Below are 26,689 nucleotides of genomic sequence, written 5' to 3'. Positions count from 1 at the left end.
AGGCTATTTTTTTTTTAATTCTAATGTCAACATGCTAACATGCTCACAATGACAAAGTTAACAAAGTGATGTTTAATGCGTGATTTCTATTTGTTTACATCATAGTGTAGCATACTAGCATGGTCACATTTGCTAATTTGAAGTCCAGGTGAGGCTAAGCGGAACATGACTTCTGCTGGTTTTATTATTATTGTTATTTTTTTTAAAAGGATCCCCATTAGCTGTCACCAAAGTGGGACGAGCTAATCTAAAAGAAATCACTTGACAATGACAACCTAAAAGCAGTAAAATACTAGAAACATCATTAGAAACATCATGAAATTATTCAGAATAAGTTATTGCAGCATTACATTCATTATCACCTTCATACAGTAAATATGTCCATTCCCTACTCACAATTTTATATTCCCACCAGATGCTACTTTCTGTATTTGGTCGTTAACCAAATACTGGACAAATTACAATTTGGACCTGATGATGGCACCAGATGAAAAGTCAAGGGTTTACCAAATTTAGTAAAGTTCATCCTGAAGGGGACATGGATGTCTGTAGCATAATTTCATGACAATCCAATGAATAGTTATTGAGGCATTTCGGTCAAAAACACATGTGTCAGCATCATGGCGCTAGAGGAAAAAGTCAGGGGGTTACCAATGTCAGTAAGACACATCATCTGGGGATAATGAATGTCTGAATCCATCCATTTAGGGCTGATACAATTTGTAATAATCCCAGTTTGTATGGGCTGTGTACAGCTAATGTGACGAAGACGATGCGGATTGCAAAATGGAGGAAGAGATAAATAAAACAAGGGGCGGATCCCATATTTCGGGATTATTTCAAGCTGAAACAAAAAGGAAAAACTCTCTGTGTCTATTGTTAAATCTATCTTACCACAGTAGCTCGACGTCAGTGCTCCGGGATGCAGTTTCAGCGGATGGAAACCACCTGCATGGAGTAGCACATGTCATTAACAGTGTCAAGATTACAGAGATAGCAGTCATGAAAAACACAGCGCACTGACTCAACAAGAGTTCCCCCTATTGAAGACCAATGTGCATACGCGGCATTTTGTGAGTACATGAACTTTATTTAAATAGTGATCTGTCATTACAAAATAAACGGAGTACATCAATTACACGCCTGATAAATATTTCACCATAATGTTCACATTAATCTGAGATTCTGAAATGTTACAAAGAATGGGCTGACGAGCCTCTGTCAACGCTCTGATTAAAAAATGTCTGACATTACAAAGTCATTAAATGAACTACAAGATTATAACAAAACAAAAACAAAAAAGGGATTTTAAGCAAATTTGGAACCATAGAAGAAAAGTTCTCTGTCATTGTACGTTCAGCAGCGCTTGACTGGCAGATCATGATAATCTTTGTCAGCAACCAACGGAAAAAAAATAAATCAAACAAAAACAAAAAAAACAAAAATAAAATCTAGTCTACATCCGCAACCAAAATTGTTTTGCTCCTTGTGTTCAGGGGTTCCCTGTTCAACCCCAAAAATGGGCTAAATGCCCAAAAGAAAAATTCCCAAAGTGGTGTGGGGAGGAAGGGACTTTAATTTACAAGGGAAAATCGCGGGCCTTGGCCCTTTGAGGGACAAAGGACCAAAATAAAAAACCCCGAGAGCAAGGGGCAAAGACCCGATTTGCCTGTTTGGGGGGGGCCCCAAAACCCATGGAAAAAAAATAAAATGCAGGGCCTTTGCATACGATTTGTTGCGGAGGGGGAAATGCACAGAACCCCCGTTTGGCGGAAAAATAGCTGGGGTGGGAAACTAAAAAGAGCTTCTTGTAGTGAGAACTAGAGGGCATGGCACAAACGTACGGGAAAATTTCACCACAAAAAACACACCCCACAAAACACACACACCACACCCCCCCCCCCTTAGGGGCACCACAGCACAACAAACGGAATTTAATTTTCAAAAGTGGACCATGTTAGCCTTTAAAAAGGCCTTTAAAAAAAAAAGACAAATTTGAAATACAAGTGTCAAATATCTAACCTTTAAGTTTTTTTATGAGTGTGGGCCCGGGGGAAGCATGCATCCCCTGTGATGTGGGAAAAAGATCATCTCTTTTCTGGGGGAGAACATGCATTTTGCCCGAAAAGGGGAAATAAATTTTAAAGGATGTCCTTTAGGGGTTTTGAGCATAGGTTTTCATTTCTTGGCTCTGAGCGTTTGCCAGGCAACGAGCCAAGACTCCAAAAAAGTTTTAAATTTAAATTAAAAAAAACTCAGAGCCCCAAAAAATAGGGCCCGAACCCCAAAAACCCCCCAAAAAAAACCCAAAAATATGTTTTTAAGTTTTTTTTTTTAAATATTTTTAAATCACGACTAATTTTAACGTGTTAATTGGACAGCTTTAAAGGGGTTGCTTGGTGGATTTTGAACTACACTCCTAAAATGCCAAACTATTCCTTTAAGTGTGGCTTCTTTTAACTCTAGGTCTATAGATATGGCTCCAATTAGTGAAAACAGGCCAATGACTTTTCTGATTCCATGCTGAACAAACAATGAAAATTTTGAAAAGTGCTGGATTAAATGGCCATTATTCAATATATTAAAAAATGCCTCTCACGTTAGGATGTCATTCCTTTGATTAACAATAAGTAAAACATTGCTACTAAAGACGAGAACTAACTCCCTCTTCTTGATCACCACTATGACAAAAAGAAAAACAAATTATGTGTTTTAGCCATATTGAAAATATGTCCTGTCTCAGAATTTCGCAATTTTCTTTTAGCAATACACTTTAATACACAACATATTGTCACTATCATACATACATATATATATATATATATATAATCCTCTATAATATATGGGTATAAAGAGGTAAGATTAACCTCAAACATCGTACACGATGAGCAGGGAACAGTTCCGCTCCCCTTTGAAAGAAAAAAAAAAAACCAGTCCATCACACTCGACCATATATGTAAGCATTTGTGCCATATTTTCCTGATTGGCAGTCACGAAGTGTGTTAGCTTGATTGGCAGGATTTTTAAGGTTTTTAAGAGGAACAGGGCTCAACGAGAACAACCGGCGCGCTCTCATTCGTTGCTGTTGCTGCTGCTGTCGAGATCTTGGCACTGGAGGTCTCCTCCGGCGTAGTTGCTGCCGGGGATCTTTGCACCAAACCGGTCCACGCACCAGCAGATGCCCCTCCTCCGACCACGGGATGGCTTACACTGCAAGCACAGAGTTAACGGAAAAGGGTTGAGATGCTTGTGTGTGATGCAATTCCTGCTTTATTGGACAGTTATTGTCCCAAAGCCAAGCTGCTGTAGTTGCAGTACAAAGCAGATAGCATGCAACCCACGTCTGATAAATTACATGGCATAAAAATACATTTCCGCACCTGTTTGCGTTTGAAGAAGCCCTTCTTGTCACAGTTGGGGATGTACAGAGTGAGAGCAAAGATCCTAGAAGTGTCCTTCATGCTTTGAATGAGATTGTCCAGTTTTCTTCTGCAGGGGCCCTAAACGCACAGACAGACGGAGACAAGTGTCAGTGTTGGCATGGTCACAATATGTGTTGCAATTTTTTTTAAAGCTTCTGAAAGTTTGTGAAATGCCCCAGAAATGAACACAGCATGCAGGTGGGAAATACCTCCACTAATGAGTACTTTAGTAATGTAGCATTTCACTCTGTTCACACCATGTTGTTTGCTGTGAAAGTGGCCCAGCGGGGCATCTTGGCTCATTTGTCCAAACTGCTTTTTCATATCTACTTCCCTCTAAGCTGAATCGGTGTTTCACTATTTTTCACTCACCAACGCAGGCTCCAGTTTATCCACGCTGAGCGGGGGGAAATTCAGATTGCTTGCGGGTCCCGGCCTGGCCAACTGCTTCTTGCGGTCCTTGGCCTGCTTCATGGCCTGGGCCTTGAGACTGCTGATGTGTTCTCCTCCATATATGGGCACCTTGGTTTGGGGCAGCATTGACTCTGGGATGCGTAACATGGCGCCATCATGAGATTCTCCGTCTGATAACGAGACAAAAGACAGATGAGGTTCCTCATCATTATGATGCGTGTTTGAGCTTTATTAAAAACTAACAGTATTACAAACAGTAAGTTATATTTACATTGGGCATTGCTCATCAAAATATGCTGTGTGTATCCTTGAGGACTGATAAACGTGCTGACCCTTTCTCACAAATAATTTGCAAAGCTGATTTTGAAGCAGTTTTTTTCTTCTCTGCCTTTTTCTGTAGCTTTCCTATATTTCTTGCCATGTCACCACCAACAACCATCACCAGGCAAAGGTGCACTCTGAGTTCCTGCATGGTCACGTCCCAAGTAAATGTCCAACAAAACAGGGCAATGGCTAACTAACATGTCATTGCTAACTAACTGTCACTAAACCCCACCCCCTCATCCCACCCCAACCATCTTGTCGGTGATTGGTTTGTTGTATTTTTGGTGCACAGGCTGTGCCTGTAGTGTTTGTGTGCCGTTTCCGACCCCTGTGTTGTCTCTCTAGACCGGGCTTTTTCACGGTGTGTTCAGGGGGCCGGCAGCTAGCGGATCAAGGAGAGATTCCTACGATTTGAGACCAAACTGAAACCGTGCAGGAACTCATAGTGCACCTTTAAATAGCATTAAACAAAGCAACATCATGTATCCCTTAGCATTAGAAAGGAAATCATAAAAACATTGCTCCATAGCGTTACTGCTGGTAAACAATGCCTTTAATTCTCACTCCCATTGCACTTGAAGTCCCTGCCAAACATGTGTTTTCATTTTTGAAACATTTTATAATTAAAGACTCTTCCTCTCAGTTCTGCTGTTGCATTTATGACACAGCATTTTTTTTTTCTTAATTGGAGAATCCGTTGCGCTACTGCATAGCTGAATATAAGCATGGGATGACAGAATACAAACACAACTACAAAAGCAAGACCAGAAGTCCAGCCGCAGTTAGCTGAAGCTTGATTCACGCAGGATTACTATTATCAGAGCCGAACTGTCTTCAGCACAGTAATTCACAACTGGAACCTTTTTTAAATAACAGACACACAGGATTAAAATAACCAGTGATACTAATTATTAAAAACAACTTAATGTCCACTGGTCTAATAACAGCCCTGTGCAAAACACTTGCTTCAAAGCATTTTTCTGCTGCTTTAAAGAGACTGTTTGAAGAAGGGTCAAAATCAACAGCACTGGGATGGCTCCGACCAGGTAATGTCCCTATTTGAGTGGCCAAAATGAAAAAGTAAAGCTAAAACTCATGAGGGGACAGGACAGGAGTGTCAAATTTGGTTAACGTCACAACACAACGTGATAATTTTACTGCACCAGCTGAATGCTTATTGAGCACAGTTAATGGCTCCTGGCCAGTTTCAGAATGGAAGTGTTGACATATAGGACAATATAGCCTACATTTATGGCAAGTTAGGTTGCCAGTTTGGGGTATATGTAGACCAGGGGTTTTAAAACTGTTATAGCCGTTGACCTAAATGAGATATTTAGTCTCACCCTGGCACCCAGGCCCATGAAAACATGCTATTACACTTGTCATGTGGCGAGCCACCAGAAACAGCCGCAGCCCATTTTGGGTCCCAAACCCCCACAGAAGCCCTCATGTACATGCATCTTTCATCTGTGCAAAAATACAACTCTTTGCTACATTTTGGGGAGTCGCACATGGTCGCACAAACCTCAGCGCTTGCCCCTCTCCTCGTCCCACCCTCTATTCATGTGACCACGACGACTGTGTCAAGGCCGGAATGAGCGGTTGTGGCTTTCTTTCCCAAAAGCACTTTAAACTGATATTTGACTTCATTTATAGCTTTAAACATGCATTAGCCTTGTGTATGTGTTCTGTGAGCCACAGCTGGCCCATTTCCACTGCTGTGTCACGCACTTGTTTCCATTTCATTTGGTCAGATTGCAAATTCTGCACATAAACCCCTCCGTTTGTGCACTGGCGTGATCGCTAAGCTACTAAGCTAACTGGGCGGTGAAACAAGGTCATTGCCACGCCGCAAATGACGCTTAAAACCTCCTGAGCCCCTCCACCCCCAGCGATGATACTGAAGATCACGATGATGTCATCCATCCCCATAGTGACAGGTTCTTGGAACAAGGCGGAGAGATTCCCCATCCTTCGGGTTTCCTGCTGACACCGTTTTTCTTTCTCCAGAGAAAACGGAGGCAGATCAGCAGCCAGTGTAAACCCAATCAAGTCCTCACTTGCTAATCCTCGAGTTTGTCTAATCTGACCTGTGCTGACGGATCACGTCTTTCAATTCGTCTTTCTTCCTCTCCCTTTTCCTCGTGTTTGAATTGAGAGACACGGTGATCCCGGAGAGCCGGATGCGTAGGTTAGTGACAGAAAACTCATCTAGCATCTTTCCTAATAATGACTTTTCTTCCTTTCTTGATCTGGAAAATCAACTTAAAAACTGTTAAGGTGATGTAGCTGAGAAGTAAACTGAGTTTCATGTCGGGCACTTGCAAAAATATAAAAAGGCAACTTAAAAACTGCTGTTTTTAGCTTTTTATCCAGGTGTGAATGACAGCTTGTGTAATTTCTGTTTGATCTTTGACACTTGATAAATGTGCAAAATGCTCAAAATGCACACATGCATGGTGGTGCATTAATGTAGCATGTACATGTACATATGTAGACATATAACCTTGTTGGCAACTCATACTACATTTTATGGATTTACAGTGTGCATACACCTTTTGCAGCTCATTTTGTAGATCTTCTCAAGTGGTTATAAAATGTAATTTAGGCACGAGGTGTGTATATTTATTAGTGCGTATGGGTTTTGTTTAATTTATGCGTTGAGAGAGTGCCCAGCAGGAGATGGGGAGTTAATGGAGAAGCTGGCTGACGGGCAGACAGATGGGGGATCAGTAACCCACGCTCAGCCTGCATTCTGCTGAATCACTGCACAGCCTGGGCCTGCCTGCAGCGCCGAGACGGAGGCAGGGAGGGGGGGAGGGAGGGAGACAGGCAGACAGATGAAGAGACCAGGGTGGGACTAACAAAGAGTGGTGGGAGGGAACTCAGGATAGTGTGGGAAAGCTAGGAAAAAGGAAGGGGAGATGAATAGAAGATTGGAGTTTCTTTTGCATTATTATGCAACAATTTCTCAGCTGCAGAGCTGCTCTAAAGGATCTCGAGTGCAGCCAAAGATCTTTTTAAGTGCAAATTGACTAACTGCAAACTGTACTGGTAAAACAAATGCAATGGGATGTACATATAGGGAACAAGTTTATCTTGTATAAGGCTAATTTGAATCTGACACTGATTTGTATTGCAGTATTTCAATGCTTCACCCCTTTCTTATCGTCTGCCTTTTCTTACTGGACGTCACTCATAACATTACTTAGCCAGAAAAAGAGAGCTATGGTTCTATGGCTCAGCTCGGTGAGGTTTAACACAACCTATGTTTCCAGAGTTTACTTCTATACTAAAACGCCAATCTCCAGAAAAGTGAGGCAAAACACAGAATGAAAAGGGTGAAAATGGGGATGTGGGGGGAGGAAAGAATAGGGTTGAAAAGATGAAGAGGGACCGTAGCCAGGGAGGGAAAGAGGAGAAGAGACAGTGTGATGGGAGAGAATAGAGAGACAGAGACAAAAAGGTGGGTTAGGTGTGGTAAAAGGCACAGGTAGATGAAGAAACGTAGAAGTGTTAAAGGGGAGCTGACAGAAGAAAGGCTACGAGACAACAAAAGGGGGAAAAAAAAGAAAAGAAACCGTAGAGGAAGGGAAAATGGCAAAACATGATTTCACAGCTTAAAAATAGAGTGCAAAGGCCACAAGCCAACATTCACCACAAAGCGCTCCCCAGCAGACACTGTGACTGTCCCCGAACTGCCATTCAAAGGGGCCAATAACGAGCCTCGCGGAGCACCACCTGTAATCTTCTCTCTTGTTTTATGTCGGCTTGGGGCCCCCGAGGCGATGGGCCACTCACACGAAATCTGATTTACAGCTCGCAGCCCCACAGAGCCTTTTCAAATTGAGATGACAGGTTGATCGACGCTCAGCACCAAGTGATGACAGAGTTCACAGGGTCAAGGGTGTCAGCCCGTCTGAAAGAGGGCTGTGAGCTGACTCCCATCAGCCTCACTGGCTCCCAAAGAGACAGAGGAGGTCAATGAAACTCACTTTACCCGGTTCTTCTTCTTATTTTTAAATGTGGATGCCTGTATGGTTGTGTCTCCTGTGTATTTTTTAGCATTAATATGTATGCAGTAGCATTCTTTATTTATGCATCTATTACCTCATGGATTTCTGGCACTTGACAAGGACTGTGATTCATTTTGTTGTATCTGTTACAATGACAAATAAAGATATAATCTATTCTATTCACTGACTGACTGTGTGTATGTGTCACTTGAGGGCTTTATAAAATGCCTGCCCAAATTCCTTGACAAGGGAGAAGAAACATCTCCATCCAGCTATTTCTTTTGCACCAGAGCCCTGTAACACCATTCCCAAATGTAATAGAAAAACTATCAGAGCTGAAATCAAAATCATAATGTAGGCTATACTAATTATTGCTTAACTAAGGAGACCACTGCACATTACGTGCTGTAATTTGACTTTAATGTGATATAGTGGAAAGTAATGGATGGGAGGAAGATACAAAAAGGTTTACCATAATTATAATGAATGTAAGATGAAGCTGCCATCAATTAATGACTCCATCCATTCAGTTAATGAGTGTTCCTTTAAAGCGAGTGACCTTATTCGGTCTAATTACTGTGATGACCTGAATCCGTCATCTCTCCACAAGCCTACCTTTGGACGAATGCAGCAGTTTGTACAACTTCTCGTTCCTGCACAACCCCCGTCCGTGCAGGAGCGCGTGCAGCGGCTTCTCCTCGCCGTTCTTGGGTAGGCAGCGAAGCCCGCGCGTGCACGGCCCGGTGTACACGCCGCACGGCTGGCCCTCTTCGAGCGCGCACGTCAGGCAGCAGCCGCAGCCGGGCTCCTTCACCAGCTGACAGCCCACCGGCACCGGCGGACACATGGACAGGGCCTTTTGATCGCACGGCTGGCACGGCACGTACGACGAGCCGCAGCCGGTTATGCTCAGCAGCACGGGAACCACCAGGACGGAAACACTCCACAGCATGGCGCGCTTCTTGTCTTAACTGCAGGCTGTTTGATCGAAACCGCGACGATTGGCAATTCTATCTTGTGGTGAATCCCTTCTTTGCAAACGATTTGAGTCCAAACACCAGAGAGGTTGTTGCATCCACAGGTGCCTTGCGCGCTTAAGTCCCAAATGTCACCGATGCTCGCAATCCAAAAAAAGGCAGTCACTCTGCTCCCCTGGCGTTGTCCTTCAACCCCGCAGTCACAAATAAAATTAAAAAAAAAGAAGAAAGAAAAGTATCCCGACACCTCGGATCTCTCCCTTTAGTGATGCCCGGTGCCGTTTACGCGCAAGCTGTTCGTCTCCAAATGAGAGCTAAAAAAGGCTGATTCCCGCTGTTGTACTCTCTGCAGGTTATTTTACCAGCACGGGTTGTAAGCAAAATGTCTAATCTGTGGCTTTGAGCTTGCCTTTTAAAAAAGAAACTGCCAGGGGCGAAGCCTTCAACGATGCGTATGTCAAACAACGTTTGGAGGTGGAGGCGCACTTGTCAACTCGTGCGCTGGATGCTGATATCACAGGGCGGGTGCTGGCATGCCTCCAGATCCGCCAGATCCCAAACGATGCTCCTGAATAAGACTCTCTTACTGCAGAGTGGCCATTTAGTATTCCCAGGCATTTGTGGAATCACTTGAGATGCTCGTGCTTCAGAATAAGGCAGACCACTTCTTACAGGATCTCTTCAGCCAAGGATATTCTGGAAACATTTAATAAATTGCTGACTAGGTTGTTTGAAAGATATGAACTTCCAATCCATGCTGCTGGATTAAGAAGTATTTTTATTAAAGGGGAATTAAAAGTAGTTTTAGTGTTTACAGACATATAGAAATGGTGTCATTGCTGCAAGCAAGGCAGAAACAACTTGGGAAAATAAGAAGAAAACGTGACCTAATGCAACAGAATTCATGTCAAACGTCTATTTAGGGTCAACAAAGAAGTTATAATGATTATTTCTTCACAGTGTGACTCCCAAGACATATGAGAGGTGTTTTAGAGAGTAAAATGGCTTAGGTTTTACTCATCTGTCTGTGATATCAATACATATCTGAAAGATTCATGTTCCGTTTTATTTATTTATTTGTCTTTGAGGTCCTAAGACCATTTTTAACAATCAAGTGACCTCACTGCAACCCAAATATTCTAATAACCCAATTTTTCCTGAAAAAAAATGATGTTCATATCTTGACTGTAGACAACAGGGTTGATGTTTTACAAGCTTTTTTAGAAAATAAATCCAGACAGGCAATGAACTGTAAAAATGGCCTTAGGGTTCAGCGTTGTTAATTTTAAAATCCTGGATCAGAATGCTCCTATGTTACCTGAGATACACACTGGATATGTGACGTGGAGAGATTGACGTGTTTCTTTTTTTTTTTAAAAAGGGCTTCGTTCCTGTTCCGCCACTAACACAGACCCAAAAAAACATGAACTCCCTGCTCAGATTGACACTTTCCACAGCGTTCATCCACATAAGGAGAATGGTTTTGTGTCACAGTAATGTGTATCTGCCACAAGACACAAGCCGACTTCTCCACTTTGCTGTGTACAAACATACAACACTTAAATTCCCGGTGTGACTACTTGACCACAGGAACATGGTGTTTAGATGTGACATTGGTCTTGTTTGCTACAAGTTTCACTAGAAATCCCAGATCTTCCTCAAAGTTCTTATTCGATATAACCTCCTTGGAAAAAACACAAGACACTTATGTTGACCGTGACAATGGTTTTTACTGACTGTTCCCCTGGGGAGCAGCCAGATGGAGACATTAGACCCCACTGCACCCTATAGCTTAACATGTGTCATTTTCATCTTTCTTTGTCTACATCAGAAACCTTTTGTTGCTGTTTGACCGCAGACTGCAACAGCACCAAATCACAAACGTCCGATTTTTAAAGTTAAGGGTGGGTTCCTGCTTGTGAAACAAGAACGCTTTTATAATTCCCCTTAGATATCTTTGGGTTTCTCTCTTTTGCGAAAGTACTGCGGCTTTAAATATTTGTGCGATGCTGTCTCAATCATAACAAATGTATTCTCCAAAGACGTTGGCTGCAAAAAAGGGTCCAGATCAGGGCAACACACACTTGGGCTGACCTTCTTTTATGACTCAGCGACGTCATTGTCCATTGAGATAAGCGGACAGCTCTCATGGAGTGTTACTTAGTACAAAACACTCATAATTCACTTGATGTTTTGGCAGATGCAAATATATGTCTGAGAATTTTTGTTTTCTTAGTATACAGAGTTCCTGCAGAGTCCAACTTGAGTTCATTTAATGCTCTTGACCCTGCATGTCCATGTGCTTGGAACAGACTTTTATTGCTGTGTCATTTCTTCATTATTTGGTTTTATCAACCCCTTAGTTTACATCCTGTTTATTCCTCATTTTTCACTTTAAGAGGAGTTTTAGTGTCCCATGCTGGGGTAAATGTCAGTCAGTACTGAAACTGACCTTAAAAAATCCACATGGAGGAAAGCTTTTATCTCTTTGCTGCGTTGAGTTTTCCTTCCTCTTTCACCCTTGGCCCCGTTTGTGAAACTTTGTCGGCGAACTCTTTTCAGATCACCCGTCCCCCGGTTTGCCCTTGACCTTTGTGCCGGATCAGGTGTCAGATTCCGTCACGGGTGGTGGAAGGTCAGCTCAGCATTGCCCACGCACTCCTTTCATTTCCTTTCCCCTACCTGTCCAGATTTGAAGAAAGAGCGCCATTCACATTGCAAACCTGTGCGACACATCTGTCTTTCACTGGTTCCAACAAAAAACTTCCCTCTCAAAGATTGTCCTGAGATTCTCCTATGCGTTTATGGTTCATAAATTGACAATTTATTATCCAGAAGCATAAGGGTAATGCTGATGTTTTACAATTCGTTCTGTTCTGTCCAGATGTGCGACATGGAGAAACTATGGTCCAAGGGCTGCCAAGGTTTGTAAACCCTGTCGCTACTGCCGTTAAAGTTGGGCTTCCTGTGTAGTTTGGGTCTGAGCCACTTGGTGTATATGGGCCATATGATGCACAGATGGTGGATGGAGCTGCTTTGGATAGTGGTAAATAGTTTGAGATGTCCCTTGAAATTAAGCCCAAGGCTAAATATGTGCCCACGTATTAAGTCTGTGGAAGGGTTTAATGCTTTAGGTGTCCATATAAGCAATGTCTATTAAGTTCCTTAGCTGTTAAGGGTGTAATGGTACACACAATTCATGCTTCAGTGCATAACTTGGCTTTGAATTCACGGGTTAGTATCTTCAACTTCGGCTCAGTAATGTTGAAACACAGTTTTGGTCCGGTCAACCACACTTGGCCCAGTGTTGCTGTAACTTACTGGGAAACCAAAACATCCCAAAAGACTATTCTAGCTGTAGTTTTGCTAAGAATAGAGTATGATTAACGAATGAGGAATGAATGACGAACGAATGGTCAGTTAATGAGTAAACTGACTGACTGTGATTCAAGCATTAATGGGTAGTTACTGTTAAATGAATGAGGAATGAATGAGGAACTACTTGGTTAGTTAATGATTAGTTACTGATTGACCGGGACTCAATGTGTAGTTACTGATAAACATACTGTGTGTGTTACTGTATTAACGACTCATCAGGAAATCAGTTACTCTAAAGAAAAGACGTGATACAGGATGATTCTCATTCTACATTTTAATAATGCTATTTACAAAACATTTACAGTGACAAACAAGATGCTTTCTGCAGCATTTGTATTGTTGAAGGCTTAAAACCAAACGTGTGCTGCTGCAGGGCATGCTTTAATCCTGCCACCCCGGGTTGTGTGTGCTGTTGAGCAGCAGTGGAAGGATTGATCCTTAGTTAGCTGCTACTTATTAACGAATGATTACCTATTAGCATTAATTAGCATTACTGAAGCAACATGCATATTTGGAGATAAATTGTCACTAATGAATGATCATTAATGAATGATTAATTAAGCATTCACTACCATTGGTACTTTATTTTACTTAACTAATCATTTATTAATGATTAACCCCCACTATGATATATCAATTTATCTCCAAGTATGCACAATGCTTCAGTTATGCTAATTAATGGTAGAATATACCTTGTTTGTCAATGTGAATGTTTTGTGAATAGCATTATTAATATGTAGTTTGAAAATCATCCCGTATCACGTCTATTCTGTTTATGACTACGAATCCCATGAACCGAGTAACTGATTTCCTAATGAGTCATTAAAGGCGCTCTGAGCGATGGTTGGGTGATGTTACTTCTTGTTGACGTTCAAAGTCAACAAGAGCTATTTTTAAAGAAAACGAGGTTAGCTCGCCCTTCCCTCCTCCTCATTCCGTCCCCTCCCCCTCCCCTCCCCCTCCCTTCTGTTCTTCTGCGCACCAACCCCCCCTGACCCCACCTCAAGATCCTTCTCAGAGGCAGTTCTACATTGAACTACACCCCGGGTGAGTGCCCGTGATCCCCCCCCCCCCCCTGCAGAATTACTGTATTATAGTGTATATTTATTTCATGTTCTGATAACTTATGTCATATTTTGTGAAGAATTGGGTTCATTGTCTTTTGAAAATGAAAAAGGGTGTTTCCTGTTGTAATAGTTAACTAGCTGGATTCTCTTAAGTGTGTTATTTGTTGTTCTACGTTCTAATGAAGGATTTGTACAATTGAGAAATACAATTTTATATATATATATAAATATATATATAAATATGTATATATAAATGCACCAAAAATATGTAACCAGAGCAGAGAGAAACAGTAATACATTAAGATTAAGAATAATATACAAATAAAATGTTGAATAAATATTCTAAATAGCACAAATCCTTCAGCACAAAAATGTGAAAACAAATTATTACACTATAGCACTAAGAACAGAAAACACAAACTAAAACCTGACCTTTCTGGCCTTCCTTGATTCAAAATCATCAATGATGTCATCGTATGAAATCTGCTTCTCTATTGAGTGATTGATGCTAATGAAGGTAAGACCAGTGAGCCGTTCCTGGGACATGGTTGACCTCAGGTAGGACTTGATCAGCTCTAGTTTGGAAAAGCTCCTCTCTTCTCGAGCCACAGTGACTGGCAGAGCAGTGCAGTGCAATCCTGAAAGCAAACGTTGATCTCTGATGGATCCTTATCATGCATAAAAGTGAAGCTCAAGGAGGCCCATGGTCCCCCGTTCTCCTCTTGTCTGGACCGTTCTTTTTGGGAGACCCAGCAACTAAAGGTCCGATTTATGTTTGTCTCCCTTTAAAAAAAAAAAAGTAGTCAAAAATGTTTGCATTTCAAAACCTTAGGAAATGGACAGTAGCCGACACGAACACACACCGATTACCTTGATAATAGAAGTGTAAATAAGGCTATCCTTCAACTCAGGACAGCGCCACTTCTCACAAATACAGATACAATTGGAGATGTAACGATCAGCTTGCTTCGCCGCCCGCTTCGCCCGTGCCAAAAACCGCTACTGTTTCTTCTTGCTGGTGATTGGCTGGAACGCTGGAACACTGTTTGTGTGTGTATCGTGGTGCAGGTTGGCACAGGTTGTTTTTGTTGCCGTTTGAAGACTCTGGGCTGTCTACAGAGACCGCGTGTGGTCAGGGGGACGGGCAGCTCGCGGATAGCGACGAGATGTTTGCTGTATGTGACAACAAATGTTGTAGCCTAAAAAACGTGTGACATCACTTAGAGCACCTTTTAATGGTAACACACACAGTCTGTTTATCAGTAACTAATAATTAGGGCTTGAGCTCCAGTCATTCAGTAACTAATAATTTACTAACCAGTAGCTCCTCATTCGTTCCTTATTCATTTAACAGTACCTACCAGTCTGTTTAACACTAACTCATCATTAGTGCTTGAATCACAGTCTATCACTACTACTGCTCATTAACTAACCATTCATCCTTGTTAATTCCATCATAAACTACCTATTTTTTTATGTACCTTATTGTAAAATGTCACACTAGTTCTTCCTTTTCACACCAGACGATACTCGCTATACGAGCAGTGCGTTTAGGGGATAAACGGAGTAGCATGTTTAATGGTTCTTTTAAGGTCAAAAGTAAGGTCAAAAACTTTTAAGCCAACATGGATAAGATGTTCGTTAAAGAGCACCCAAATGTCAGTGGGACTACATCTCGTATCGCAGTGCAGGTTCAGGTCCCAGTCCACAGGTTCCGTGACCTTGTGTTTCGGGACACTGGTACTTAAACTGCATCAGCTCCAGTAATGCTGACCTTTGACCCCCCGTGGGAAAACAAGTCAATAGTAAAGCCCTTTTCTCTCTCTCTCTCTGTTTCCCTGACCCTTAACCTTTGCCTGTGTTTTCTTTTGTGAGTGGAGCTGTAGTGCCAAGTGCAAGTCAATAAAACATTGAGAAAAAGTGATGCATGCTTTGACAATATAAGAAAGCTGGCCTGAAAGCAAGAACATTCTGAAAGATATTTAAGTCTCTATCTAAGACGAGAGGTTTCCCTGTGGTTTGAGAACTATTTTGTTTCCTCCACCATCGTTCGTGTGCTTCCGTCTGCAGCTTTGCTTTCATATCCTGACCTACTTTATCTGCACTTGTTCTGGAAGAGATAATGGAGCTTGAGTCAACTTGATCGATGTCTCGAACGAGAAAATGATCAAAAGCGGAGAAAAGGAGCAACCTCAGCACAAAATGGTTGGGCGCTGTGATACAATCTATGGGAAACAGCGCTCCAGTGTCGTATTTCTCTTCAGCCCCGGGACCTCAGGCTAACGTGCCGCATTACAGGCGTCTTGAGAGGAAAAAGTTTGTCAGACAATGAAGTAATCCTTGTTAAAGTGATACCTTGAAAGCCTGTGCTGCAAGTAATTTTTTTTAATGTCAGGTGTCAAATCATCATCAACCAATTAACATTAACATTTATTATTTTTTAGATAGTTTGTATCTGATTATTTTCTTTGGTATTTTTCATCCCAAACCCTTCTTACTGCCAACCTTAAAAATTAATACAGTCTTAGATAGCTGACGTTCCAAATATAATGTTTCAGTACTAGCCATTTCATTCATATTTATCAATTGTTTGCCATTCAAAAACCTGCTACTTTTACAGCTCAAAGCCTGCATTTGCATCGCTATGAGGGCATAGTGGCTCTAACCCAAGCACCCTTTAGGCCTACTTAAAGTGGCTATATGTAAGTTTCAGTTTGTTGATTCTTGAAAAAAAATACAAAAATTGTAGTTTCTTTACCACACCTGCTCTTTACGGTGCATTATTGCCCACTGTAGACGAGTTAGAGGTCATGTAGTCCTGATGAATATTTTGCTCAGGCAGAAAATCATGTACAATCAGAGAACATGTTACAGATGCATCGTTGCATTTCAAGTGTTGCATGTGGTAACTTTGGATGTCTCATGAGCTAAATGGGGTATCACGGTCACTGTGTCACGAGCATTAAGAGATTGTTGTAGCAAGCAATGGACGCTTTACACAAGTACAGGGGAGCAAGGGAAAAGGAAATAGTAGGTCAACATGAACCAACACAGAGTAAAAGGAATAAAACGTCCGTGCTAAAGGAAGGGGGAAGTCATTTAATGTTGACCACAGCAGATGTTACAAAGACATCTCCTGCTACCGTTTACCTGCATACTCACAAACACTTAGTGCTTTTCCGGTGTTCAGCTAAAATCTGTGACCCATCAAAATGTGTTACTGTAGCTCCATCTACCTGCTGTGAATTGTTTTGTGACTTTGCGGGAAAAATCGGACCGGGGAAAGACGTTAATAAAAACTATATAAAACTACTTTTTTTTTCACTGTTAGTCTTGTTTGCTGTTACAGGTCATTTATGATCATCAGATGATACAATACACACTTTCAGTTTTTAAATGTTACTCATAGTCACTTTAGAAAGGCCACAGGTATTGGTGGTGATCAAAACGTTTGGCTTCATTTGACTGTAAAACTGAATGAAGGTTAATGAAAAAGCACATGATCGAGAATTAGATTGACAGGTGGACTGGAGCAACATCCTTTTGGTGCAAGTGGTTTGGTATTGATTTTCCAGTCAGGTGTCGGCTTTCGGACATCAGAAGCAGGTTGAAAAGTTGAGCCAGTATCTGATCAGAGTTCCTGCTGGACATGGAAGTATTTTGATCAGGTTTGACTGTACGGACACCCGCAAGCAGACCTCAATCATGCCGGAGTGACTACATCTGCCACTGCACCACGTCTGCGGCCAGAAAGAAGAGGGCTGACCTGAAGTTTCTGCTGCTAGTTATCATACCAACTGCGTACAGCTTGATGTGGATCAGCAGATGACACAGTCAGAGCTTACTGTAAGCGACAAAGCTGACTAAACCGCTGGAAATGTGCTGAGGCAGCATTGTGCCCTCCCCCTCTCACACAGAGTTAGAGTCAGTTCCCAGATCACTGTAAACGCTTGATTTTCAGAAACAATTAGTGGAGTCCACGCTGGATAAACTGGGACTTAAACTTGAAGCAATAAATGGGCCTGTATTTATTATCAAGTACAGGTGGATATTAACCTCCTTATGATTGCCACAAGGCATTCTGGGAAGAAAATTACTGAGAAAGACTAATGAATAAGATATACTGCATTTCTTAAGCATGCCTAATGACTGTTTGACACTTGTGTTGTCTTCCTGTGAAAAACTCCCAGTTTTGATCACTTTTCCAACACAATTCTCGTTTTTTTCTGACATTTTTTGTTACTTTTTCAATGTTGTAGGTGCTTTTTTGATGTTTTTGCCAAAGATTTTTGATATTTTTAATGTTGACATTTTCAGCGCTTATTTCGAAGCCCCATTTTTTGTGCAAAAAAAATAAAATAAAATGAAAACGGGTCACAAACTGACATTTTAGAATAAATAATTGTCCCATGCTGCACAGGAAGTGATGTATTTCATGTTTCTGGCATCATCAGCAGTGTTTGTTTGGAATAAACAAAAGCATGAGCAGTGATCAAGCAGAGCGTCACCAACAGAAAGTCAAGTTTAATAAAGGGAAAGTCCTAGGGAAAAACACATGTCAGAGTCATGGCCACACTGTCAGATTCCTACTTTATATGTGGGAAGTGAAGTGCAACCATACCACATCAACGGCTGCTCAACATCCATGACGGTATCTGGATCGAGCAACAGAAAAACAACCGCGTCATGTGTTGTGTACCGGCTGCAGCAAAGAAAACACATCTTGTGCCAATCAATATTTTGTCCCGCCCCCCCTAAAAAAATTGCCATTTACTGTGTCTTGCTGCGGTTGCTCTGTTTCACAAACTTGTTAAGATGACAGCACACTTTTTATTTCCATGACACAGCAACTGCAGTCACCCACACGAAATTACACATCGGGCGTCGCATGTTTGGGAAATGTGAACCGCAAATCAGCAGGGTGCTGTGATCAGCATGCAAAACTCTAGCGTTAGAAAACAGGCAGAAGTCAGGCGTTTAAATCGCTCTAAACGCTGGAGGGTTTGGTGAAGAAGGAGGAGGATTATAGGAAGCAGTACGTGAGATGGCAGATTGGCTAAAACCGTGTCAGCACATCTGTGTGGGCCTGGCAACTGTGGATTGGACAAAGGCAGATCATTGGATCCAGATGTTGGAAAAGCTTTGGTGCGTCTGTGCCATGGAGATTCTATTCATAGACTAGTGCTTTTTGTCTTTGAATTCGTGGAACCTGAATGTTCAAATCTGTCGACAAATCATCTGTCTTTGGCAAATTGAGCCGTGTTTAAATGACCTGCAGTGAAGGCAAATTGGCTCCTCTCAGAGGTATCTCAGATTTGATCTTTAACAAGTATACTGACATGCGATAAGGACCCATACATCAACCTTTAACTCTCTGTGGAAATTCCTGTATTTCCAATATTTCGCGTTCAAAAAACACAGTCTTATTTTTACTTAACACATGCATAGACTATTCTATTACCGACTGTTGCACAGAAACCCCGCTGCTGCACCTGCAAAGCAAAAAAGTCTGAAACTAGCAAAACATTTCTTGGGAAACAGGAATTTGGCATCCTTGTTACTGTCATCAGTTCCATGAATATGCTTTCTCAGAATTTGGAGTTTCTACTCGTCTGCAGAGTGGCATGCAGAACATCTCCCAAGAAAATAGAGACGAATTTGGCCAGAGGAGGCTCTCCTGAGGAATCGGTTTGATTTACTGCTCCCCGGCTTCGGCATTGTTGTGGGACTGAACAGTTTGAATTTGTGGTCACGCTGTCCTCCGCTTTGTTGCGTTCCCACTGGCGTCTGTGCACAACGCAATGAGTAATGGTTAGTTTTTTTTTTTTTTTTTGTCTTTTCCCAGAATAAGTTTCACTGTGGTTTTTCGGGGTCATTGTGATTTGGAGAGGGTAAACTAAGTCATCTTGGCTTCGCTCGTGTATCATTTGTGTGAGCGTGTCTACACCTGAAGTGCCAGAGAAGTGTTTCCTCTTTTTAAGACACAGAAACAACTGGACGCACACAGCCACTGACAGAGAATATGGATAAACCCAGTCATCCATAAGGCATGAAACAGACACAACATTCAATCTCTGCTCCTCCCGGTGACCTTTGTGTGTTTGTGTACAAGTTGTGGTGCAACCTTAAGAAGCTATGCGCTGGGATTGTCTTATTCATTTGGTTTCCTAATGCTTAAAAACTGGCAGATGAAAAAAAAATTGCAATGTGGATTTTAATCATTTCTAGCACAATCTGGTTTGGGATTAGATTAGATTAGATTCAACTTTATTGTCATTACATATGTTCAGGTACAAGGCAACGAAATGCAGTTTGGGTCTAACCAGAAGTGCAATAGCAGTAAGTGCAGGATATACAATTGTTCCCTAAGTGCATAAGTGAATAAATATAGAAATTAATACTATTCTAAACATAATTTTACAGATGGGCTTGTCCTATGAATATAAAATATAGGTAACAAGTATTGTGAGCAAGATTTACAGCTGGATATGTACTGGATATAATATACCGGTGGATATTACTATAAGTAGAAATTTTACAGATGTGTACAATGAACATAATACACTAATGGTTTACAGAGTTTACAGGTGAGTATGTTCCATGAATATATATACAGGCGGCTATTATTATAGACAGAATTTTTACAGATAGATATAATAAGTTAGGCTAAAATGAGCAGTATAACAATGATTTAAGGTGTGTCGCTCCAAAAACACCAAAACATGGTGACACTGTGGCCTGTGCTCTGTTTTATTTCTTATGCTGCTCATCAAACAAGCCTTTGTCTGAGCATCGCAGAACAACTTCCTCCTTTTAAAGTGATTAGAAGATGATCCTCAGATGTTTAGGGGAGAGGTACTAACCTGCAATGAACAACGCGGCGGGGCGGTGGGGATGTTTTCTTCAAAATAACCCGTGCCAAGTATGCGATTTCTCAGCCTAGCTCATTTTTAAAGAAGACCTTGTTTATTGAAAATGGCGACGCAATGACCGATGTGTTCTTGGAGCAGAAAACAAATCAACCGGGATCCGATAAACAATAAACCTCCTCACAGCCTCGATCCTTGCATCAATCCCAACCACAAATAACCAGAGGCTGTGTCTTCACAATGTAAGACTTTGTGTCTTCCACTCAGCACAATAAAGCAACTGTGTGATCGGGTTAATCAGGTTGGTTCCTGTCTCGATTAAGCCAGAGTAATTTGGTTCGAAATAGTTGAATCATTCATTGAAATTTTGCTGACGAGGGAATGCTTGCACACCTCACTGCAACCTTTAATCAAGTAGTAAATGTGTCAGGTCTGAATTCTCATAAAGCAACACCCCTAATTTAATCTTGTTTGACTATAGAATGGCATTTTATAGAGGGCACGTCCTTCAGCTTGACTCAAAGAAAAGAATGTGCCTCGAACTGTAAAGCATGCTTTGGGGCAGATGCAAAATTAAGCTTTTTTTACCCTGACACACTCATGTCCACACTTAACCCTTACACACACTTTGTTCCTTCATACATATGCATGCTTCTCCAAAGTCAGCATCTCAAAAAAAAACCTTTTTTGGTTCATAATTGAATCTGTAAAGTGTTCCAGTGAGAACATTTGAATTAGTTTTGAATGCAAGTCAGCTTTGTGTTTCCAGATACAGATAGGTAAATGAAGTATTTTTACAGTATTGGCTAGTTTTTTCATTATTTCAGGAAAGTAAAGTTACCAGAACTCTGTTTTATGCTGGGTTCTCAAAGGCAGCGGTTACCCGCAGCCACAGCAGGATACCGACGGTGTGTGCTTTTTGCTAACATTCATTGTGGGTTTTTTGGTGGTGTTGATACGTTTCTACGAGTTTCTGTCTGGCCTATTACAAACTATTTGGTAAGTTTTCCACTCTGCAGCAGTTACACACTTTGCTTCTTAAAAAGTTGTGTTTGGTTCCAACATGTATTGTTACTAACTAGCTGGTTCTCATCACTACAATGCTACTTCTGAAATTAAAATATACACTGAATATACTCACAAGGAATACCAAGCATCTGGGCAACCTTCTGTAAGCTAGTTTTTTTTTGTATTAACATCCCTGTAGATGTACATAGATAGGTATCATAAAGTAGGCCATAGGTTAATCACAATCTTTTAATCTGCAAAGAATTTTAAATATAGCATTTGTACAGGAGACTATACATTGCTGTGCAAAAGTTGACTCAGAGTCAACCGTGGATGTATAACACCAGATCCTAAAATGGCACCAACTCGTGGTCTTTTGGCATCCGGGCATGCTCATAGGGAATGAATTGAATCGCTGCGCTCTGCCGTTATTCAAGCTGCCTTTGAAAACCCAGACTTAGACAGAAATGACTCCTTGATAGGATCGAGACTTTATGCAGTGCTCAAAACTCAGAAATGTTGCATCCACTCTCCTGTGGGTGTGGGCTTGTATAAACAGTGGTACGCTGTGGTTTAACACTCTCAGAGGTTAATTATCTTTAACTATTTTGCCCGGTGTGTGCTGATGTGTCAGTATGTGAGGAATCTGCGGCGGGAGTACAATTCCGGGCTTTATATCATGATGCTGGCACAGTTTGCATCAGATAAGTGTCCTTGGGGATCTTGCATATCATGGCAATGTGAGAGGCCAAGGAGATCAGCATGATGAGGGGATGAGAGAGAAAAAAAATTGTTTTCCATGAGCGTTGCAGATTCCTATCAGTGGTGCTGAGCTTGTCAGTTCCACATTTTTGGATGCTGAGATACTGAGAGATTGCACACTGATGAGAACAATGGAAACGTGCGTGATGAACACTGTCTCCTGCAAGAAAAAAAAACACACACACAAAGAACTACCTGTCTCTTCTCTTACTGGTGTGAGTTATCAGTGTCCCTCCCACTCAAAATCTGTCAAGTATCAGATACGTGCAGTGCTTCCAAGAGTCAGCTGGATTGAAGCTCCTGTTTTCATGTTAGGTGATCTGTGAGCCGCTGCCAGAGCAGTGTCCCCTTGCAAGACATGGGAAACCATAACAGGAGGGCATTGTCAGACTGGACTGAGTCAGAGGGTGTTGTGTTTTGTTCTCTTCAACAGCTAGTGAGTGCACATATTCGCTGGTGAATACAACATACACTGTCTTCTTGTGTTTTATGAGCTTAGCTGCAGACGTTTGAAGAAAGGGAGACTTTGGGGTAAAGTTGGAGAAGTTGGAGAATACAATGTTTGGAATAGAAAGTTGACTTAAAAATGTGGTATATACACTTATGATGTAAGTAACTAGTGAGCTTTAGAGGAGCAGTCTCAATTGTCTCATGTAAATATGAAGCTACAGCGAGGAGACAGTTAGCTTAGCATTAAAAACTCAGGAAAACACCTAGCCTGGCCCAGCTACCTCAATCGTACAATTGGGATTTCCATTGCATCAGAATACTGTCACTTGGCTGCCTGTTCGGCCGATCTTCCCAGCCCTTGTCACATGACCAATTAATGTATCCATGACGACTATCCAAATTCTGATATCATGGAACGGGCACTGAAATATTTTTTTCTGAAAAGTGGTAGATTGAGTTTATAGAAAATGTGTATTGTATTTGGATATACAATGAAAACAAATGAATGAATGTGATGTTTTGTTTAGCAGAATTACATTGTGCTGGTCTATCCTATCCAATATGTCCTACATTTCTAAGCAGATTTTCTATGCTGTATTCTGATGCCCCCCCACCCCCCCAACCCCGTGCCACCCCCCCAACCCCGTGCCACCCCACTGAAAAATCCTGGAATCTCCCCTGCTACCAACACCCCTAAAGTGTTATTCTTTATCTGAATCCCATTAGCTTAGTGTTAATGCTAAGCTAAGCTAACTATCTACTGGCTGTAGCTTCATATCTAGAGTACAGCACAGACATGAGAGGCCTCGATCTTCTCATCTAACTCTCAGCAAGTAAGTGGATACGCATATTTCCCAAATTGTCAAACTGTTGCTTTTAAGAAGGAGCCAGACAATGTGATTGCAACACTGAATTGATTTTTTGGGAAGTTTAATTAAAACACCCCACCTCCACATTTTATAGCCTACAACACCTGCAACCTTTAAGGCCTAATTTCTCAACTATTTTATTTTCTAGACCCGTCGAGAGCTGAACTACAACAGCTGTCAAACATCTGAAAAGAAAAACAACACGAAACAAACCTTTCACTAAGCTGTCACTGACACGTCTTAATACCCACTACAGTCTTGATTTAATGACATGTCAGAAGTGCGGCCTGAGTCACTCTTCTTGGCGGAGATGAGCCTCTTCCAATCACGCTGGGGAGTTGATGGAAATCTGTCAGAGGGATGCACCTCTTTCCTCACTACACACACAGAGGCTCTCTTGTTTTTTGCCAGAGTCGGATGTGTGTCGTGTGCAGTTTGACGTTTTGGCCATTGCGTGAAGGGCTTATACTTTAAATAGGTTCAAGTGGATTTCTTCCTCTTGCTAAATACGGGGGTTACAACGAGATCTGCGTGTCTGTTGGTCTTCCAAATATACGTGAGACGTCTGCGTTCAGGCCTCAACTAATATTTTAAGAGAGCTTTTTGTTGTAGTGTATTCTTGAAGCCTTCCAGGATTATGGCTTTAAACAGGGGCATTTCTCAAGGATTATGCTGCATGTACTGCTTGTACTCATCTTGATGCCAATTCACGTAGAGCTCAAGTTAATGAACCTGCTGACATCAGACAAGGTAGGAGATGGAAGTAAAAGAGGCAATTTAACATCACACCTTTCAGGCTTTACTAATATTAACATTGTTTGAAGAGTATCTTTTTGTAGATGCATCACGTTGCGTTAATGCGTTTGTCAGACACATGACATCTCCAGGTCTCAAATTGGGACTTTTACTTTGCATCTCCAGTCTAAAAGACTCTAAGTAGCTGCAGGAATGTGGAAACCTTCTATAGTAAAGGAGTTGGTTTTTTAAAGGATTACTGGAAACATAGTTCAAGACATTCTACTTCATTCCTTTTCTGCAGCTGAGTGAGATGGCTGCATTAGGTCTTTTGCACAACCACTTCAGCAGGACAGATCCTCACTGCCGCAGGGGCCTGAACCTGAATTCTCGCAGCCTAGGGACGCTCCCCCTCCCCCCCCCCTGCCTCCGTCCAGCTGATCCAACTCAACCACGGCAGGCAAGGAAGCGAAGTTTCCTTCTCTCTGTGTTTGCAAACCAGCTTCCTTTCCCAGCCAAAATACAAAACAGGCTGCTATTAATTACAAAGAAATATTATCCTCTTGCGGGAGGTTCGCAGCAACACCAGTATCCAAAGCAAACAGATACGTTGTGCTTGGAAGCTTGGTGCCTTGTACAGCTGCCATGCCAAATCCAGGCCCACAGATCCCCTTACAGCAGATCAGAGAGAGAGAGAGAGAGAGAGAGAGAGGGAGGAGGGGAGGTTTGTTATCATGCATGCTGCAGCATCATAGTTCCCTTTTCATCTTCACTCCTCAACTACAAAACTGATAGCGGCATGCAAAAGGGATTTTATTGTATCCCCTCCTGTAGTTTTTTTACTTTCACAATCTGCAACAAGAAAGGTTGCAGGAGCAGAGGACTCTGATTGCACGAGTGTGTGATAAATACTTTCCAACACACGGCGTGATAGCAGATGGTTGTGTGGGAGGATGTGAGTTTTTAAACATGCATAACACCATATCACCCCTGCAAAACAGCGCTAGAGGATGAGGGTGGATTGCATTCATTACAGTCAAGTTGTTACATTTTGCTAAAGGAAGCCCTTCCAAGGTCAAAAACCTACTGAGCCGTGATGATCAAACTTGATTTTCCCTTCAGGTGGTCCTTTGCTAATGCCATTCATTGTACTTATATATGTTCTTATATACATATAATATATTTTGACATACTAAAGCTTTTTTGAAGGTAGAATCCATCAAAATGCAAGCCAGTCACCCTCATTTGCTGTAGAAAGGGTTGTAGTGAAGCTCTTCCAAACCGGTGATTTACTCTATGAACCTCTAAAGCTAGGGGCCCCCCAACAACCTCCCGCAGTACTGTGCATAAAGACATCGTAAATAGCCGTTTATCCTTTGACATTACCTGCCAACTGTGAGGAGAAGACATCCTGTGCATTCAGAGGGAGAACACTCAGTGTCAGAATGATGGATGAGGCTAGACCGTGTTGTTTTCATGGAAAAGATGTGGAGGGAGATCTGCCTGTGGAGGTGTGGGAGAGAGATGATACCCAGTGGGCTGTTTGAGTGACGGCAGAGGTGCAGCGCACCGCTGCTGGATTTTGTGCGAACAGCGAATTTGTGCGTCCCAGAAGTGTTTCAGGGTCGTCCCTGAGTGGGGAAACTCTTAAAGCTAAACGTGCTGGACATGATGACAGTTCCAGACATTTAGGTTATTGTCTGCAGGAAGCTGAAGGTACTTTGCTATTACACGGAACATTTCAAACTGTTAAACTTGGAAACACTTCATTTTACAGGCCCCATTATATTCTAATGATTTTCCAATAAATAACCTGGAAAGAGGTATCTAATATGGAACTGATTGCAGGGGAAGTCAGGCAGTGTTCAGTTGTGTCCAATAGATAACTTTGAATTAAAGTATTTTACACAGAGCACACCTAAACAAATCCCTGAGCCTACGGTTTCAGAAATATTGAGCACGCAATATTTAAATCAACTTTTGAGTGGCTTTGAATTTCCAGTTGACACAACATGATATTGGCATTACATGGGGTGCTATATGAATCAGTTGCAAAATGGACAAATGGTCTGGGCTATGGGACAGTTGGCGGTGACGTGCAGTGCAACTGTTGCACGAAGCTGCTCCAAGTCGCTATACAGAAGACGCAGCAGAGCAGGGACAGGAGTGCAAGGATTTTATTGATTGTGCATTTTGCATTTTAAAGACTGGAACGGTCATCTAAAGAATGTTTTAGTCAAATACACTTCAGCAGGATACATTCACTGCTGTGCACATGAAACCTCGGCCCTTCCATTGAACTATTGAGCTAGAAAGGCCAATTACTCTTAAAACTGCCAATTTCAACCCGCCGCCACTACAGCGTAAGGACGTGCAAATATGGCATTTCTTGAAGCAC

At 41.8% G+C, this 26,689-nt stretch overlaps 1 protein-coding gene and 1 long non-coding RNA gene across 2 annotated transcripts; both read right to left on the bottom strand.

Annotated features, from left to right (window-relative positions):
• Positions 1 to 1,043: 1,043 nt before the first annotated feature.
• LOC116674167 (uncharacterized) lies at positions 1,044 to 22,402 on the bottom strand. The gene is made up of 3 exons (XR_004327997.1): positions 22,392 to 22,402; positions 20,689 to 20,694; positions 1,044 to 2,670 (listed from the first exon to the last, which is right to left on the bottom strand). It is a non-coding gene; the product is annotated as an uncharacterized LOC116674167 (long non-coding RNA).
• On the bottom strand, positions 1,070 to 9,566 carry igfbp5a (insulin-like growth factor binding protein 5a). The gene is made up of 4 exons (XM_032506697.1): positions 8,792 to 9,566; positions 3,795 to 4,006; positions 3,381 to 3,500; positions 1,070 to 3,210 (listed from the first exon to the last, which is right to left on the bottom strand). The coding sequence occupies exons 1-4, from the start codon at positions 9,126 to 9,128 to the stop codon at positions 3,073 to 3,075; spliced, it is 807 nt and encodes a 268-aa protein (XP_032362588.1). The 5' UTR covers positions 9,129 to 9,566; the 3' UTR covers positions 1,070 to 3,072.
• Positions 22,403 to 26,689: the final 4,287 nt, after the last annotated feature.

This window comes from Etheostoma spectabile, chromosome 24 (assembly GCF_008692095.1).
Source record: "Etheostoma spectabile isolate EspeVRDwgs_2016 chromosome 24, UIUC_Espe_1.0, whole genome shotgun sequence".
Classification (NCBI taxonomy): domain Eukaryota; kingdom Metazoa; phylum Chordata; class Actinopteri; order Perciformes; family Percidae; genus Etheostoma; species Etheostoma spectabile.
The sequence above is the reverse complement of the archived record's forward strand: the minus strand, read 5'-3'. Positions and strand labels throughout refer to the sequence as shown.